General features: G+C 40.8%; 1 protein-coding gene across 1 annotated transcript in view; it reads right to left on the bottom strand.

Moving 5' to 3' along the window:
- The window catches only part of KIF5C (kinesin family member 5C), a 109,912-nt gene that overhangs the window by 36,053 nt on the left and 54,867 nt on the right, over positions 1–18,992 (bottom strand). The window contains exons 12-16 of the mRNA XM_011971464.1: positions 16,898–16,966; positions 14,332–14,538; positions 12,065–12,211; positions 4,710–4,898; positions 1,411–1,528 (exon numbers count right to left, since the gene is read on the bottom strand). Of these exons, the coding sequence (XP_011826854.1) occupies positions 1,411–1,528; positions 4,710–4,898; positions 12,065–12,211; positions 14,332–14,538; positions 16,898–16,966 (730 nt within the window). The remainder of the gene's footprint in view (positions 1–1,410; positions 1,529–4,709; positions 4,899–12,064; positions 12,212–14,331; positions 14,539–16,897; positions 16,967–18,992) is intronic.

The following is an 18,992-nucleotide window of genomic DNA, read 5'->3' as shown; positions in this document are numbered from 1 at the left end:
TGATCTGCCCACCTTGGCCTCGCAAAGCGCTAGGATTACAGGCATGAGCCACTGTGCCCAGTCGCATTCATTCATTTTTAATAGTTATAACCATAGTAAAGATACAATGATATATTGTGATTTTCACCTAACATTGCATCATAAATATTGCAGCACACCTTCATGTATTTCATGTGAAAAAAAAGTTCTATTAAATAACACACCATAGTGTGTTAGCTATTAGACACTTAGATGGCTTCCTCTTTTTTGCTGATCTAAAATTCTGCAATGAATATCTGAGATGTGATGATCAAAAGGTATGAAAAATGTTATAATTATTAATATGTATTTTCAAATGGCTTTCTAAAAGAATTGTAACAATTTTCATTGCAACTCATAATATGTATGTTCTAGTTTCACATTACATGGCACATACATTCTTAATCCTGTTCTAGTTTCTGCATTTCTAGTCCCTTCTCTTGAATTTCAGCTTCTATTCATTCATATTTATGAAATGCTTCCTATGTGTGACGCACTTCCCTAAGCTCAGGAGATCACAAGGCTGGCTGGCAAAGGGAAGAGCTTGTTCAAGGAGGTGCCAGCGAAGCCACGGCAGTTCAAACTTTATATTAAGAGCAACGGGATGCCATGGAGGGGTTAGAAGTGTCGGTTTGGACAGAGAGAGAATGTGAATTTTAGGATCATCCCTTGGGATGCCACACAGTGGCTGGCCCAGAGCAGACTGAGGGTGGGCATGGGTAGATGGATATAGCCACAGTCCTTAGTTAACCTGGGCAGTGAACCAGAGAGGCCTCTGGCAGGTGGAATGAACAGGCTCTGGTGACCAACTAGAGTCAGGAGGTGGGGAGTGGGGGATTCTGATTTGGGTAACTGGGTGGACTGTGGGGAAATGGGAAGATGAGCAGATTCAGGCTGGGAACGGTCTCTTAGAAATCTCTCCTTTTAAGCTGGGCGCGGTGGCTCATGTCTGTATTTTTGGGAGGCTGGGGCAGTCGGATCATGAGGTCAGGAGTTGGAGACCAGCCTGGCCAATATGGTGAAACCCTATCTCTACTAAAAAAGACAAAAATTATCCGGGTGTGGTGATGCACACCTGTAGTCCCAGCTACTCAGGAGGCTGAGGCAGGAGAATCGCTGGAACCTGGGAGGTGGAGGTTGCAGTGAGCTGAGATCGCGGACTGCACTCCAGCCTGGGCAACAGAGATAGACTCTTGTCTCAAAAAAAAAAAAAAAAAAAAAAGAAAGAAAAAAAGAAATAGAAATCTCTCCCTTTTTTTCAGTTATGCTATTGTTTGCAGCAGACCTAGAAATACTTCAACTAAGCAAAACTAAACATCATGATTCCAGTCAACCAGAGGCTGTCTGCCTTAGGCCAGGTGTTTGACACCTGCGCGTTAGTCAAATATTTACCCTGGGCTCGGAGCTTAGCCAGCTCTTCGCTGAGCGAGTCCTGGGACTCTTCTAGCTGCCTCCTCTTCTGTTCCATGTTCTGCATGTAGTCTGTCAGAGACTTGATCTTGGCTTCGTGCTTTAAACAAGCAAAAAGGAAGAGTGAATGACTAGCAGGTGATCATCCAGGCTGGTCTGGAATTGACTGGTGGGAAAATGCGAGACAGGAGGGGTTCCTGAGTCCCTTTTCTGAGTGCCACCACCAAATGGTGCCCATTTCACCCTTGCCTTGGTGTTCAGAATCACACCAAGACAGACCTCTGCTTCTCCCTGTGCTTCTTGGCTTCATTCCCCACAGACACCACTCATGGCAGGCCCCTCCTCACCATCCACTTAACGTGAGATGCCGAAGGCCAAGCGGGTTTCGCTCCTCAGAGAAAAGCGTGCACGAGAGAAACAGGCTGGGAAAAGTGCGGGGCTGAAGGCCTCATTCATTGAACATGCACCTCTGGATTCCATCTTCACCATTCAAATATTAGGTCTTTCCTTTTTCTGTCCTTCAGACACACCAATTCCCATCTCAGGACCTTTGCATTTTCCTCTCCCTGGAAGCTTTCCCTCCCCACCATCACCACCCACCACACACCACACACACACACTGCCCCGGCTAGCTCCTTATCACTCAGGCCCCAACACTTTCTTACAGCACCTAACGTCTACATCATTTGTCTTGTCTTTTTTAGTTGTTAGCTCCCTGAGGGTAGGTGCTTAATATAATACTAGTGAAATGAATGAATGAATGAGAGCTTGTTGGCTGAACAGGGACAGTGGTAACTTCTAGGCAGATGGAAAATGTGTACAGAACACTTCCCTCTCCAGATCTAGGGAGCTCAGCTTTAGGCAGGAGACCCTGGAGACTGAGCTCTAATCTAATGAAATAACTTCTCCAGAAAACACAACTCCGTTGGAGCAGTCATCTTATAAGCACAGTTTTTGGTGACGAGGATGAATGTAAACACAGAAGATAGCATTTCAACTGGAAAGACTGCCAGGTTCCTTAGATCACATCAGAAAATAAAGAGCCATGGTTTCTGTTACTTTTGAACTTCAGGAAATAATGGTCGAATCTTTGCAATGTATGAATTGTAGCAGAGTGCAAACCACCACTTAATGGAGCCTGTGTTTGTTGCTGATGTAGAAAGAGAACTTTAGAACAGGTACTCTTTAAACTCAACACATCCTAATGTTCTTGACTCTGATCTCATACAGCAAAGTCAGTGTCAGTCTGACACCTGGACGATTCAGAGTACCCCACTGGGCCCTCCTCTGGCTGCACCCTACTCCACTAAGCAAAGAGTTCCCAGGCCAAGGGAGCATGTCCACCTGAACCTATGTCTCCTCTAGACCACACTCAGAGTACTGGGGACCTAGAAACTTCCTACTCCAGGTCTGAAGGCCAGGACTGGCACTACCTCTTCCTCACCCATTTACACAAATGGCAGCTGGCATCTAACAGTTCCATCAGTTCACACCGGGTGCAAAAGGGACTTGGACATGGAGTTGGTATGTCCAGCCTGAAAGAGAAGAGGGTGGGCTGCAGGCCATGGGGTCTCTATTAGTACCCTTGCCTTGGCCCCCAAATGTTAGAAGCAGGCTGGTCAAAGCACATGCTGTTGGTATCATAGATGACCTAGAAATCACATATGGGGTGCACTGTTCCCTTATGTACATCGTTTTTATTTTCACTTTTCATAGATAATAACTATATAATTATAAAAAATAAAATTCTAAAGCAAATCCAGAAAAAGTGGTGTAAACCATAAACCAATGTATCGACTATTTCCCCCTGATATTCCTGGTCTTATCTGCAGGAATGCAAAGCACAACATAAATCTAACTCAGCATTTTCATTTTCACGTAACTTTATATAATTAGACTTTCCCAATGGCTAGGTTTTTACATTTTTTATAAGAGCTGCATAATATTATTCCATGTAACTTTATCTTATTAGTCTATCAATGGATATTTGGGCAATTTATTTTATTATAATCCAAAATAACATTGTCTTCAATACCTTGCATAAAAGCTTTTAATATTTTTAATCAGGAAATGAGAATACCATATGAAATAAATTTTTTTCATTTTCATTAACAACGAAAAATACTGTCAGTGAAATTACTGGACTAAATTATACTTACATTTTTATGGTTTCTGATTTCTACAGTGCTTTCCAAAAGGACTGACCAAATTATACTTTTCTCAACAATGTATGAATATATCGATTTTACTATCACACATTAGCGTGGAATAATCTTTTCAATACATTTCTGCTTATTATGTTGGTTATAAAATGGAACCTTGTGGATTCATTTTAGACAGAGAGGTTGGAGATGTTTCTGTGATTACACATTATTATGGTTAAAAGCACACCAGAACAAAGTATGCTTTTGTCCGCCTCAGTATTATTTGACACACCAATCCATGTTGGTATCGTTTCCTGTTTCCTCCAAATGACAGCCTATTTTAATGCCTGGCATAAGGCAGTAAGTAGTGTACAATTAGACCCCTCCTGGAAACGCCAGACCCAAATACCAAGCTCCGATATCAGTGGTAGCCCAGAAACTGGGTTGCTGTTTTCTGAGGCTACTTTACTAAACTGAAAATGCCACTCCAATAGGAAGAAGAGCAGCCTTACTCGATAGGCAAGTGAAATGTGCCCTGGGACTTGAACAGCCCCTGAAGACATGGGCTTTGGGTTCACACACATTTTTTTGAGTAGCCCAGCTCTGTCATTCACTGTCTGTAGGTGTTCGGACATATATTTAATCTAAATCTCAGCTGCCTGTCTAAAACAGAGGAATAATAATAAAACCTGCCTACCAGGATTTTTTTAAGATTAAGTGAGACAATGCATGTGAAGTACTTAGCACGGTATATGGTACATAGTAAACGCTCAATAAAATGCCACTTGCGACTACTACTATTAGTAGTAGTTTGTTTTTCCATATTAAAGTGGACCTATGGTAGAGATTAAAAGATGAGGGAATATTGCCTTACTCATAGGAATTTTAGAGATTCCACCCAATCTTTTACATTCATTAGCTAGCTAGCCATCTATCTATGGGAAACGACTCATCAGAATTCATGTATTTCTCACAACAAAATGTAGCTCTAAGAAGAGACCTGGGCTGCCATCGCCTGGGGAGGCCAAGCTTACACAAAGCAAAGTCCATCAACTAAGCCTATGGCGCACCATCAGCACCAGCAAGGGCATGGAGGCAGCAGATCTCAAGACAATGAGGGGGAAGGGAAGGGCCCACCTGGGAGATGAGCAGCTGGCAGGCTGCCAGTTCTCGCTCGCTGGCGTTCATCTTCCTGTTGGAGTCCATCTGGGCACTCTCGAGTTGTTTGCTGCGGTTCACCAGGGACTTGACCTCTGACTTCATCTTGCTGATGTACAGGCGGGCCATGGTAAACTCCTCCTCAATGACTCCATTCACATCTGCCAACTGAGCACAGGAGGAGACACACTCAAATGTTGCCCACAATTTCTGTAGGTTCACGGACTCCCCTGAAACCTGCCCCTGGATCCCCAAGGTGTCCATGGATTTCTGGTTCAGAATCCCAATTAAAGGACAAGCGGAAAGTACTAAACATTCAACCCCACGTTCTCCTAAACCTCAGGTCAAACTTTCAGTTGAAACCCCCTACTAAATATAATCCTCAATTAATTAGGTTTTTCATTACCATCAATTTTTAGAGAGATGACAGCATAAGAAGAAACACTGAAGATTTTTAAAAGGAGATAACTTCAGAAAGGTATTCCATTCAATGTCTTACACCTTATATCTCTGTAACAGCAGCGAGACCTAATGCTCCTAAAGGTGATGCTGAATTCCTATAAAAACTCAAATCAAAACTTCATTAATGTTCTCCATAGTGTGCTTATTCAGGTAGAGAAGTAGTATAATGCCTTGAATATGTTTCTATAAACAAGGATTGAAATAAAAAGGTGTTTCCATGTTTAGTCCTCAATTAAATAGAAAATCGAATGAATAAGAATGTACTATGAATTACCAAAGGGCTTCTTGATGAAGGTTTCTCAGCATAACTTTTCATTACTACTACCAGTCTATTTTCCTTTGCCTTTTCACACCTGCTCCTTTCAAGCAGACAGTAATCTAGCTCACTATTTAAGATCCTCTGAGAACAACAGTCTAAATCCACCTTAGAAGAGAAGATTCTGACAGCCAGAATTCCTGCATGATCTATATTTGGTTTCTAAGTTTCAAAGCTCTACTGGAAACAAAAGTTGAAGCAAGATACTTGGGATAGAAACCCATCGGCTCAATGCAAACGGGGTCTTTAAGAGCAATTGACCAAATGAACAAGTAACTGTGTGCATATTTTGTTTAGCCACCAGAGGGCAGCCTAGCACCTTAAGAGAAAACAAAGAACCTCGTCCAGAATCCGGCGCAGAAACAGAGGCTTCCTTTGGTTGAAATACAATGACTCCAACCATGGTTTTTTGATGTTCCACAGTACACTCCCGAGTGCCCACTTATGTCGTTATTGCTGTCATTCACTCATCATATAACTATCTGTTCAATAAACATTTAAGGGCTAAAAAAATGGAATCAGGCATCAGCCTTGAAATTTGGTAGCAAATATGAAGTACACTAGACACTGCTGAGTGCCTGTAATTTGGCATCAACCTTACCATAAGAATTCAACAACAATATAAATGGCCAACAAACATATGGAAAAGGCTCAACATCATTAATTATCAGTGAAATGCAAATCAAAACCACAATGTGAAACCACCTTGCTTCTGCAAGACTGGCCATAATCAAAAAAATTAAAAAATAATAGATGTTGGCATGGATGTGATGAAAAGGGAATGCTTTTACACTGCTGGTGGGAATGTAAACTAGTACAACCACTATGGAAAACAATGTGGAGATTCTTTAAAGAACTAAAAGTAGATCTGCCACTCGATCCAGCAATCCTACTACTGGGTATCTACCCAGAGGAAAAGATGTCATTATATGAAAAAGACATGCATGTTTATGGCAGCACAATTCGCAATTTCAAAAATATGGAACCAGCCCAAATGCCCATCAGTAACGAGTAGATAAAGAAAATGTGGGTGTGTGTGTGTGTATGTGTATATATATACACACATATAAAATCATGGAATACTACTCAGCCATAAAAAGGAACGAAATAGTGGCATTCGCAGCAACCTAGGTGGAATTGGAGACCATTATTCTAAGTGAAGTATTAATAACTCAAGAGTGGAAAACCAAACGTCATATATTCTCACTTATAAGTGAAAGCTAGCTATGAGGACACAAAGGCATAAGAATGATACAATGGACTTTGGGGACATGGAGGAAAGGGTGGGAAGTGGGGTGAGGGATAAAAGAGTACATATTGGGTACAGTGTACACTGCTTAGGTGATGGGTGCACCAAAATCTCAGAAATCACCACTAAAGAACTTATCCATGTAACCAAACACCACCTGTCCTCCAAAAATCTATTGAAATCAAAATTAAAAATTTAAAAAAAATTCAACGATAGTACATGTCAAGTGACTCCAGTGTCAATAATACTGCAGAATGTATGTCAACAGCAAGAAAATTGACAAGTATCTATTTCTGACTCTACCTTCATGGAGGTCCTTGTTAAACTCATTTTACTTCCGACTGCCAAAGATCTGCCTACCGACACCCTTCTTCACTACATTCCTTTTCTATTCCAAAGCATGCAATCTTCAAGTTCAGTGTGTTCTGCCATTGTCTTTAGTCCAGAGTAGGTGAGGGATGAGAAACACCTTTCTGAGCCTGACCAGGTGTATCTTACATCTTGTCCAGTTTCTGCAGAAAGATAAGGTAAAATCCATCTCTTCCACATGGAATTCACAGCCTACACCAGCTCCTGGTAGGAAAACGCTGCTAAGCCAGCAGCTCTGGCACCCTGGGAAAAGAATGAATCCTTCTTCTTTTCCAGGTCTGTTAAAGTAGGACACTTTGTCTTTTATGCCCAGATCCCATGTAAATTGAGGAAGAGTAAAAATATAGATATGTATAAAGATGGGCTTCCTCCAAAATGAGAGCTAGACATTTCTTCTTCCAAACCAGAGCTATAACTTCTGAAGCCAGTTCTTGTCCTTGGAGATCTAAAAGGAGATTTTGGGTTTGTGCCTGATGGATAAAAACAATACCCCTAACAAATGGTTTTTAACTGTGAGGTTTCTTACCACTACAGAGTTCATATATTTAGTGGTTTCATGTTCAAAGGTTTCCAGTAATTTTAGGACACTGTTATTTCAAAAAAAAAAATAATCAGTTTGTGCTGAAATGTTATTTATAACTGTCCCAGAGTCTGATAATGCCCCAGTAGTACATACTAGACCATGGGATCCAGTATCAATGACCAACCCAGGAGAAAAGACCGCACCGTCATGAAATGTTTGGAAGATGTGGCCTGCTGCTTCTACCTGCCTATACAGGGAGTCACCCCCACCTCTCCACCTCCCTACCCCGTCTCTCAAGCATGGAGTGGCTGTGCAAGATGATGAACTACTGCCATTCCTAGACCACACCCAAGGTAAGTAAGGTGCATGTTCACATCTAAAGGCCTACAAGTCAGTGTGGGCCAAATGAAAATTAGGCAGTGAGTCCAATTCAGTTCATTTACTCTACCTCAACTTTCTATTCAGTTTCTGGCTAGATTCCTTTGAAGGTAGTGAGGTAAGGTAGGCCCCAAGAAATAAAAATAAAATCCTAAACCCCCAAATGACTGAACACACCCCCTCATGGCCAAGGAGACCCCAGAGGAATGTTAAATACCGAGTTCCAGGCCATGACAGATTGTGAAATTGGAAACGCCTGGTCATACCCCCTCCCTCGCCAATCGGCAGTAGGCCTTCTTCCCCAAGGGTTAAATAGAAGCCAGCCCTTTTGAAATATTCACTCCACTGCTTCACTGCTGATATCAACCACGGCCTGCCCCTGCCCTTCTCTTTTGCAATTTCAACACAACCACCAACCAGTGTTCCTTCCCCAACAAGAGACCACCAACCACGAAGTGGTTCTGGTTCTGGGCAGGCTACTAAGGCTGCACACAGAGAGCCTTCATGTCCTCTGCTTCACCCTTTGATGTATAGGGCCTAATTATAATACATTTAAATGTTAAGTCTCTAAACCAAAGTGAACATGGACCCATGTTGCATACATGTTTTCCTACTATACATGCACATGCCACTCCTTCATGAATCTTCATAACTCCTCCTGTAACCTGTTGAATAAGTATATTTGGCCACCCTGTGAAAAACATAAATCCCTTTCTTATTCTTTCCACCCTCAAAGTGCTTATTTCTGGCTTCTGGCCAGAGGTTACACTTCCCAACCTGTAAGAATGGTCATCCTGCAGCCTGCAACCCTTTATGAAAAATAGAGCTCTCCTTTCCAAATGTATGGACCTCATCATACTTCTCTTGACAGTTCAGTGCCACCAGTACATGACAGGAAGAGAAGGCTCACTCATAAACTCGGATAAAGCTATCACTGGGCTCATCTTGTTATACGCTGGACTCATCTTGTTTTGTTGATGAGACAAAATGACTGGACTCTGGAAATGTTTCAAGACATGATTGAGCTGAGGATATATGGGTTTTTCTGTTTTCTGGCTGTTCAGAGCTGTCATATTCTAGAAGTATGGACTGGGGAAGGCTCCAAGGGCCACATTTTCCCCCCATCCCAGAGTCCTACCAGGAAGGACCTTGTGAAAATTAAATGGCATTTTAGGAACAAAAATACAAAACCACTGAAGAAAATTTCCTTGATCTGTTCATTCTCCTATATCAAAAGAATTACCATATCAATTCACAGTTATGACCAATAAGAAAAGTACCTGTACCTATAAGGATAAATCTAAAACAAATGTGCAGAAGTCATGTAATTTCTGAGATGACAATCTTCGATATTGTCTGAGCTTATCTTGTCATTTTATAAATTAGAAAAATGAAGCCCAAAGAAGTACAGTGACTCACCCAAAGTCATACTACTCCATTGGCTCTCATCACCCTAATGATGAACTCATAATTATATGAAAAAAACAAGAATGATATAAATGAGGGCTATCAATGAAATTAACTAGGACATCCAATGTCTGGAATCCAAAAATAATCTCAAAAACATGCAATTGATTATTTAAAAATAATCTCAATCTCAATCATACTTCAGAGTCCCAAAAGTAAAGACTTTTTTCAATACTGAAGCACCCAGACACTCCTGATTTCATTAGCATTTTCATCAGCTCTATTTTAGAACTTAGCATAAAAATACCTTCTTCCTTTATCGTTATCAGCAGCAAGCATCAACTTCCCATAAATCAACTCCACCTTCATATTGTGAGGCCACTTAATCACCTCACATCAAATTTTATTGCTCAACACCAATGTATGGTTCAAAAAATTAAATCTTCAAATACAAAATCACCAAACTGAAGCTTAATAAGATTAACTCTATAGTATCTGAGAAGTCTGTGCTAGAATTAGATTCATTCACAAGGATTTATGAAATAATTGGTTACAATGAATGTTCCATGAAAGAATGGTTACGTTTACGAGAGGTCATGTACTCTAAGCTGAGACCTGTTACGCCATCCAAAAAGGGCTTTCAACATTTCCCAGAAATAGTCTACAAAAGAAGCCTGATCTTGGGAGCATTTTCCAGTATTTAACAATCCCAACTCACAACTTGAGTGTTCCCACTAAGCAGACTGATGTAGAGTTCAGCCTTTTAAAGATAAAATGGCTAAATTCAAAGAATTTGGTTTCAGGAAATTGTGACATGTAAGGTAAGCAATGTAATACCATTCCCCAGCTCAACAAAATCAACATATATTCATCAATGACTCCTTTGTATAACAGGCTATATTATTATAAAGCTATGGTGATCAAAACATTGTGGTATTGGCAGAAAGATTTGATCCATGAAACAAAATAGAGAGACCAGAAACCTCCCCTACATACTTTTGGGAGAGATGGACACATTCATTATCTTAATGGTGCTGATGGTTTCATGACTGTACACATATGTCAAAATTTCTCAGACTGCATACTTTAAATATGTGCAGCTTTATGTAAATTATGCCTCAATAAAGCTTTGTTTTGTTTTAAAAATGTCTCTATCCTTTTTTTTGGTTAATGATAACAATTGGCCTTTCTATATTCCAGCAAATTGTTACCTGTTCTTGGCTGATACCATTTTTAATTCTATCTCTTCCTTCTATTCCTAGCTTCTGGACAGCTTTATACCACCCCTATTATCCCCACATCTCTGACTTTCTTGCTGTCAACAGCACCAATGGCCAGATGTGGTGGCTCACGCCTGTATTCCCAGCACTTTGGGAGGCAGAGGTGAGCAAAACACTTGAGGCCAGGAATTTGAGACCAGCCTGGCCAACATGGAGAAACCCTGCCTCTACTTAAAAAAATAATAATAATACAAAAATTAGCAGGTCCTGGTGGCACATGCCTGTAATCCCAGCTACTCAGCAGACTGAGGCATGAGAATTGCTTGAACCCAGGAGGCAGAGGTTGCAGTGAGCTGAGATTGTGCCACTGCACTCCAGCCTGGGCGACAAAAGCAAAACACTGTCTTAAAAAAAAAAAAAACAAAAAAAAACCAAGAACAACAACGTGTACAACCCCAAGGGATTCATCATGATTGGATGATTGATTTATGCCAATTATAGTAATCCTATTCCCCTTTGCTTTCCCAGAAATGTGGAGTGGTCATGTGATCCAATTCTGGCCAATGAAGTGTAAGGATATGTCTCCTGGGGACTTCTGGGATACATTTCCCTCCTGGATTAAGCCTTGGATGTGGTTGAGTGAGGATGTGATGATCGGTACTACAGCAGCTATTTTGCTACCATGAGGCACAATCATCTGGATTATGAAAAGGAAACAGGCTGAGGACAGGAGAAAGGAAATAGAGAAAAAGCCTGAGAATTTGACATTGTTGAGCCATGGCACCAAACCAAAATTTGGTTCTCAAACTTTAATAAGCATAAAGAATCACCTGGAAAATCTTGTTAAAGTGCAGATTTTGATTCAATAGGTCTGAGTGGGGCCTGAGAGGCTGTAGTTCCAATAAGCTCCTAGGTGAGGAAGATCACACCCTGAGTAGCAAGATTTTAGACTTCTCATATTGTGAATAATTAAATATGATTTTATTGCTTAAGCCACTGTTAGAATCCTAATACTTTCACGTCGACTTGTTGGAGAATTTTCACTCCACTGGGTTCTTTTAGAAAAGGAAAAACACAATTCTGAGACTAGAACTGTTGCTTAAGTGATTTAATTCCAAACTTCTACAACATTAGGAAATAAGTTTGAGAAATAAACCAACTTACACAAAGCCAACCAAGATTTGAAGACATTGCCTAGACCTGAAAGATCATTTTTTTTCTCCTCCTCCTCACCCCAACAAACAATTCACTCAGTCATTCAATTAGCCCTTTTTTCATTCATTCAAACATTAACCAGCACATGGCAGATGCGAAGCACAGTGCTAAGCATTGAATGCTTAAAAGAGTAAAGCACAGACCCTGCTAACTTGATAGGAGCAGGTAGAGAAGATAAAAGAAGGGCTGGCTTACAGTTTTCACATCATTGGTGCCAATAATTCCACCAATCTCCCCCAGATCTTTCAACAGCAAATTCAGAATCTCAGTTGCCCTTTTCTTCTGGTGGTTGCTAAGCTCTTGTAGCTGGCTCAGCTCTCTCTGCGTGGTTGTTAATGTAGTCTGAAAAACAAATTTCAACAACAGATTCAAAGAGTTGCCCATCAATTTCATACACTCCACATTACACATAACACCATCATGTAGAATGGATTTCTTTGACATGACTTACATGACTTCAACCTAAGAATTCTTTTAAGGCAAACTCTCGCATAGCACTGCATTCTTGGATAAGAAGATGAACTCTTTATCAACAAGTTATATCACATGGCCTGATACATTATATGTCTACATATCAGATGACAATTCCAAGTCAGGGAAATAAGTTATTAAAAATAAGTAAAAGCCAAAAAAGAAGTCCTTAAGTTTATAACATGTAATTGCATCTTCCTACTTACCAGATATTCTATGTCAGTCCTATCTGTTTCATTTCAGGGTCTAAACTTACCTGCAAGGGTCCCCACCTCCACTCCTAAACAAACCTGCTCCCTGGGCCACCTCCATATTCCCACCTAAATTGATAAAGACAGATGGGTCTAGAATAGATGGCCAAGAGGTAGTTTAATAAGTTTAGAAAACAACTTCAAAAATAAAGTCCTCAAATTTTCAGAGTGAAGCTGAATTAAACACTCATCTTTTTTCAAAATTAGGTTACTTATTACAAACCAACAATAGGTTACTTATTAAAAACCAATAAATAGTTGGTTTCTCATTATATAGCAGAAGCTCTATTTTCTTGTCAAACTTTAATAAACTCTTCTCTTTTTCATCCTTCATGTATCTTGCCAAAAGGTATGTATTCTTAACTAATGTTCAACATCAGGAAAACGGTTATCTATTTATAAAATTCTCCCATATGCAGCTACAGCATTTTTAAACAATCTGTCTAATTTTAATAGCCTTCTACACCAATCTAGTAATACTTTGGTTTCATGCCAAATTAAAAACTGTATTATGAAAAATGTTTCATTGTTTTAAGAAGCAAGTAATATGAAGGACTAATTAAAATAATCCGATAGAAAACACTAAGCAGAGGAAATCTAAGTCGCCCCCTTTCCTAAGCGACTTCGGAATGAGTTTGTTTTATTTTGTTTGGTATTGCCAACTGCTTATGTCATCTTGTTTTTAAAATCCTCAGAGGCAGTAGTCCCCATCTTGGGAAGCTGCTAGAAAAGTCTTCCTCCATGCAGCTGAATGTATGCCGTGAGGAGCATTTCCTGTCAGCCTCACAGTCGGCAGATCAGCATTCTCCTGCGCCATCTGCTACTTCTTTTTAAACTGGATGCTTTCCACAAAGCAGGCTGGGCACAAGCTCAGGACACCAGGCCACTGGGCAGAGGTACTAAGGACAGCAGGTTAGAGCCAGTCAGCTTCTCCACCACCCATTTTCCAGGTAGAAAAGGACATATTCCACCCCGCCATGCCAAACACTCACTGCTCCTGCTACCGCTAGCTCACTGCAGAACCTATGGTGTCTTTCATTTGGAGAATCTGGAAATAAGGGAATGTGCAGGCTGAAGCACTGGCTTAAAACAGAACAGCAAACCAGCAAACAAGGGCAGCTTAGTTCCAGGCTCCTGAAGGTAACAGCCAGGACAGGAAGCTGACTGGAGGGAATGGAATTCATTCAGGAGGGTATAAGCAAGAAGAGTGAAGTCCATATCTTCCATGGGACCCCACTCTTGCCAGTAGCAATGCTTTGAGATGTATGTATTGATACTGTAGCATATGCACAGATGTGCACTAAGTGCTTTACATAAACTGTCACTAATCCTCACACCATGCAAGCAGCATGTTATCATCACCATTTTTACAGATAAGGGAATGAATACTCACGAAGCTTAACTGTCTCAGCTAAGGTCTAAGAGTTATGAAGTCAGACTTGTAACTAAGATTTTTCTGGCTCCAAAGTCTGCACTCTTGTGACTATTCCCACAAAGCATCCCCACTAATGTTATCGACTCTCTGGATATAAAACAGTCATGATGTGCAGTTCCAGGATGAGTGAACAAAAGTCACTTGCATGAAGTATTTCAATTGTTGGAGGGACCTCAGGGAATGCATCTAACACTGAATAACTATTCAGCTACTGCCTCCTTATACCATGTCTGTCAATGAATATCAATATGAGTACAGGAATGGCAGCCAAGGAAGTCCCACCCCCTAGACACAAATGCTCCAACCGTTTTCTGGGCCAGCTCGTCTGTCAGCTGCTCATTGGCCCGGGTCTTATCCTCCACTTCCTGTGATTTCTGGTCATAATTGACAGCCAGCTCCTCCAGGGCCTGGAGAACTTCTTTCACCTCATCCTTGGCTGCCTCATTTTCAATCTGGAGACGTGTCAGCTCCTCCTGTATCTTCTCATAATCTCTTCTTGTGGAAGCTAAAAGCTGGGAAAATGAGATGGCATGGAACTTGTGAATCTAATGTTCAAATGTTTATGTTCTATGCTGTATCCAAAAGTAAGTAATTTAAAAGCCAGATATAAGAAAACAAGTTGGAAAAGTTCAGGATGATGGGAAACCCCACTGTATGGTCCAGACGATAAAAAAATAAAAGAAAAAGGCAGATATGCTCTTATTGCAAAAATCTGCTTTGTGTGCATGTGTTTTGTTTTGTATGTTGTTTTTCATATGTTGTTTTTGTTGTTGTTGTTGTTAGTTTACAGCTGTATACCCTTAACTCAAAGAATGAATTACACATCAAAAATCACTGCATTTCATAGCTATTCCATATTTTAAGCAAAGGATGGGGCCAGGTGCAGTGGCTCATGCCTGTAATCTCAGCACTTTGAGAAGCTGAGGCAGGTGGATCACCTGAGGTCAGGAGTTCAAGAACAGCCTGGCCAACATGGCAAAATCCCATCTCTACTAAAAATACAAAAAAAATAGCTGGGTATGGTAGTGCACACCTATAATCCCAGCTATTCGGGAGGCTGAGGCAGGAGAATCGCTTGAACCCAGGAGGCAGAGGTTGTAGGGAGCCGAGATCATGCCACTGCACTCCAGCCTGGGCAACAGAGTGAGACTTCATCTAAATAATAAATAAATAAATAAACAAACAAACAAAAGATCTGAGTCATTTCCAAGGAAATGACAACGAATAACACTTACATAGTTTTTAAATGTTATCAGGATTTCACATTGTAAACGGGTTGACTTCACAATCAACTAAAACAGTGTACAAGAGTGATCGGTCACCTTTTTTTAACATCCATCATGAAGATATAGAAGGATGTACCCCAAACATTATCATTAGTTAAAAGCGAATATCTGGGCTTGCCGATGCTCTCATTATCTTTGTTCCTATATTGGTTTTCCTATATTGAACAGATACTGCCTTGATAGTATAGAAAAATAAAAATGTTAAGGAGTTTTAACAGTAACAAGAAGGAAAGTTTATCTCAGGCAGCTGTGCCAATGTTGGGGAGACTGGAGTAGAAATGGGAGGTAGAGGGCAGGAAACTCAAGCAAATGGAAGGCCTCGACTATAGCTAAGAGAGAGAGAATAAGGAAATATGGTTCACCTGATTATAAAAGTGTAGCTTGTCTCTCTATCAAGGGAAGTGTTTGGGCAGGGGAGGTAATCATTGCCCTAAAGAGATGAAGAGGAACAAAGAGGAAGGAAATGGTTACAAAGTCCCTTATGCCTACAGAGGCCTGGGACTGAGGACAGGAACCCAGGCACCTGCTGTCATTGCACAGTGGGATTCAATCCATAGCATTTCAGCAACGAAGCAGAAAGCAGCTTAAAGCACAAAAGAGAACAACACTTAAACGGTCCTCAGCAAGGGAATTATTAATTGTGCATGTTTGATAGGTTGGCTGGCTATCCTTTGCTTAGGTTCTTGTTTGTAAAATACTTGGCGAAACACAGTGTAATAAAAACACTTACTGAAGAACTGAATGCCTTTGGGGAGAGACTGAAAACAATTTGCCACCTTTTTAGTGTATTAAATACATGCTGGCGCAGTACTCGAGCCCCGTTCTCTTTGCCTTCCCCTCCTCTACCTTCTATTTTTGTTTTTGTTTGTGTATCCCTACAGGACAGCAGGAGAACATGGTGTATATCAAAGATCTGAGCCAGCTGATTGCAAAACTGAAGTAGGACTCAAACAACAGGACACAGTATTGCTGGGTATTTGGAGGCAGAATCATCCTTGCCCAAGGCCAGGTGCAGTGGCTCACACCTGTAATCCCAGTGCTTTGGGAGCCAAGGCAGGAGGCATGCTTGAGACCAGGAGTTCAAGATCACCCTTAGCAACATAGAGAAACTCTGTCTTAAAATATTAAAAAACTAGCTAGGTATGGTGGCACACTCTTGCAGTCTTAGCTACTTGAGAGTCTTACGCGGGAAGATCACTTGAGCCCTGGAGGTTGCAGTGAGCCATGATTGCACCACTGCATTCCAGCCTGGACAACAGAGAGACCCTGTCTCAAAACAAATAAAAATAAAAAAGGATCATCCTTGCCTGATCACTCAACCAAAGGTCTCTGCCCTTCCAGGACGAAGTGTAGCCACTGGCTACTCAATCTCAAAACATCAGGGGTTTTTGAAAGTCAGACACGTATTTTCTAAATTCAGTGATAATCAGCTTGTAAGAGGCAGTGAAGGGAAATCTACCAAGAAATTTCCACATGATTCTGTGATTATGAAAAGCTTCTTTGCCAATTAAATTCCTGGAATAAACATCAACAACAAAGAGTAATAGAAGAACTTTGTGGAAAAAAAATATATTGCATTCTTTACCTCGTCCTGATCCAACATCTGTTGCTTCAGCTTTTCAGCCAGCTGGCTCTGCTGGTTAATTTCATCATCCTGAAACGAAACATCATGTTTGGTTTTTTTGGTTAGTTATGTCATTTTTGATATCCCAGTCTCCCAATGACAGGCGACTACCATAAGCTTGCTAATAAGAAGGAAGGAATGGTGTGGCGTTGCTGCGCAGAAAGCAGACAGGTTCCGAGATCTCATTCACTTAAAATACCTCTTCACCCACCTTTCTCAGCAGATGAAACAGCTGAATATTCTGGAAATATAATATCCTGCACATTCAACTCAATTCCTGCTCATTGAGAAATCAGAGATCTAGAGTTTGGGAACTGAAAGGGACGTTAGAGATATCCCTTCTAATTCAAAGATGTTAAGAGTGAAATTCCTAATTCAAAAAATAAAGGAGTGAATTTCTATCTAGCTGCACTATCATATGTTATTGTCCCAAGTCTTGTCAAACACATCAGTAAGCAGGAGTGCTACCACCGGATCAGTAGGGAGAGCCAACGTTTCCACTGCAAACCTCTCAGACTGGAGAAACATGAACTGGAGATTTGGCACTGGAAGACCTCCCTCTCGACTGGAAGTTAATTTTCTTAACAATTTAAAAACAAACAAACAAATGAAAAAAACAAAAACAAAAAAAAACCTCAGGGCAGCTGAGGGGCAGAAGCATTCATGCTTACTTTCTCGGCTGTCACTGAAGTGGGAAAGGCAAATTCTCTCTTCTCTTTCTCATTTTCTGCCACTAGGTGTTGCTGCCACAAAAGCAAGGGTATTTGCTGCCTACCTCTCCCCACCTCCCCTTAGACTCGGTCCACCCCCAGTGCAGGCTAAGCAGCAGGCAGATGACGGCTAACTACATAAAAAACACAGTCTTCGCTGCATTATTTTCACGACTTCAAATAAAATTTAAAACAGCCTGGGAAGATAACAACCTGGCTTCGAGGGTCTAAACAACAGACAGCGTCAGATTCAATTGAGCATCCTTGGGCACTTCTTCGTGCCAGGTCCTGCCTAGGTGTTTTCATCAGCAGCCCAAAAAAACGCACCCTGTACTGTGCCTTTTGCCTTTTCCACAGATGAAATCCAACCCACACTGAAGGGCCTGGGTCACAGAACCTCAATGTTCCACGGGATATTCCCCAGCCTGTTTGGCGGTATCTATGCATACATTTGAATCATGTTAATTTAATGTCACAAACTAATGCTTTCCATGGAGAAAGAAAATTCTAAAATCAGCCATAAAGGATTTGAATCTCCTTGTCCTTTATGTAGAATATCATTTGGCTTTGCTTTTCTGCTCAGAGAGATCCTGTTTCTACTGAACTCTTTACACCAATGTTTCTTTAACTGTTCTATTTTCCTGCACGAATCATATTTCTGGCAGGTGAGTTAGGGAAATTATATCAGAATGAAACCTCCAAAAACTGGCACTTCTACAACTAGAAGACTATTCTGTAGATATATTTTCTCTTCTACTTTATAAACGTAGCATGTCAGTTACCAGGAACGATTTTGTGTTTATGTTCCTGAGCACTTAAATATTAAACAACTTAGCATAAAGGATTCAAAGAATTTACCATTGGAGAGCCACCATCTCTTCTCCTGGGACAAATGGACAAGCACTACAAGTGATATAAACCGTGAAAGGAGAGAAATGGAGTGAACTCTGTCCTTACACTGTGCTCATTTCAAAGCCTGAAGATGCAGGCTTCCTCCCAACAGGTGACAAGCTGGGATGCAGTGATTTTTAAGGTACAGTGAAAAACCAAGGGCCCCTGGCCCCACCCGGGAAGGATGAAGAACAAGGATGATATTACAGAAGACGTGGATCACTTGTATCACAGACATTTCCCAAACTACATTTACCCTTTATTAAGGCAACTTACCTAAGGAATTAATGAGATCCACTGTGATTTTTTTTTAAAGTCTTTCAAACCTTCCAGAATAATAAGCTGTGCTTATATCTACACATTCAACTGCATCTCTTAGAACATGCATAAGCATGCTCACTCTGATGCCGGCTCTAAAGATCTAGTCCATGGATAACAGATTTTAAAGTACTTTT

This window comes from Mandrillus leucophaeus, unplaced genomic scaffold (assembly GCF_000951045.1).
Source record: "Mandrillus leucophaeus isolate KB7577 unplaced genomic scaffold, Mleu.le_1.0 Scaffold1225, whole genome shotgun sequence".
Taxonomy (NCBI): domain Eukaryota; kingdom Metazoa; phylum Chordata; class Mammalia; order Primates; family Cercopithecidae; genus Mandrillus; species Mandrillus leucophaeus.
This window is presented reverse-complemented; position numbering and strand designations above follow the sequence as displayed.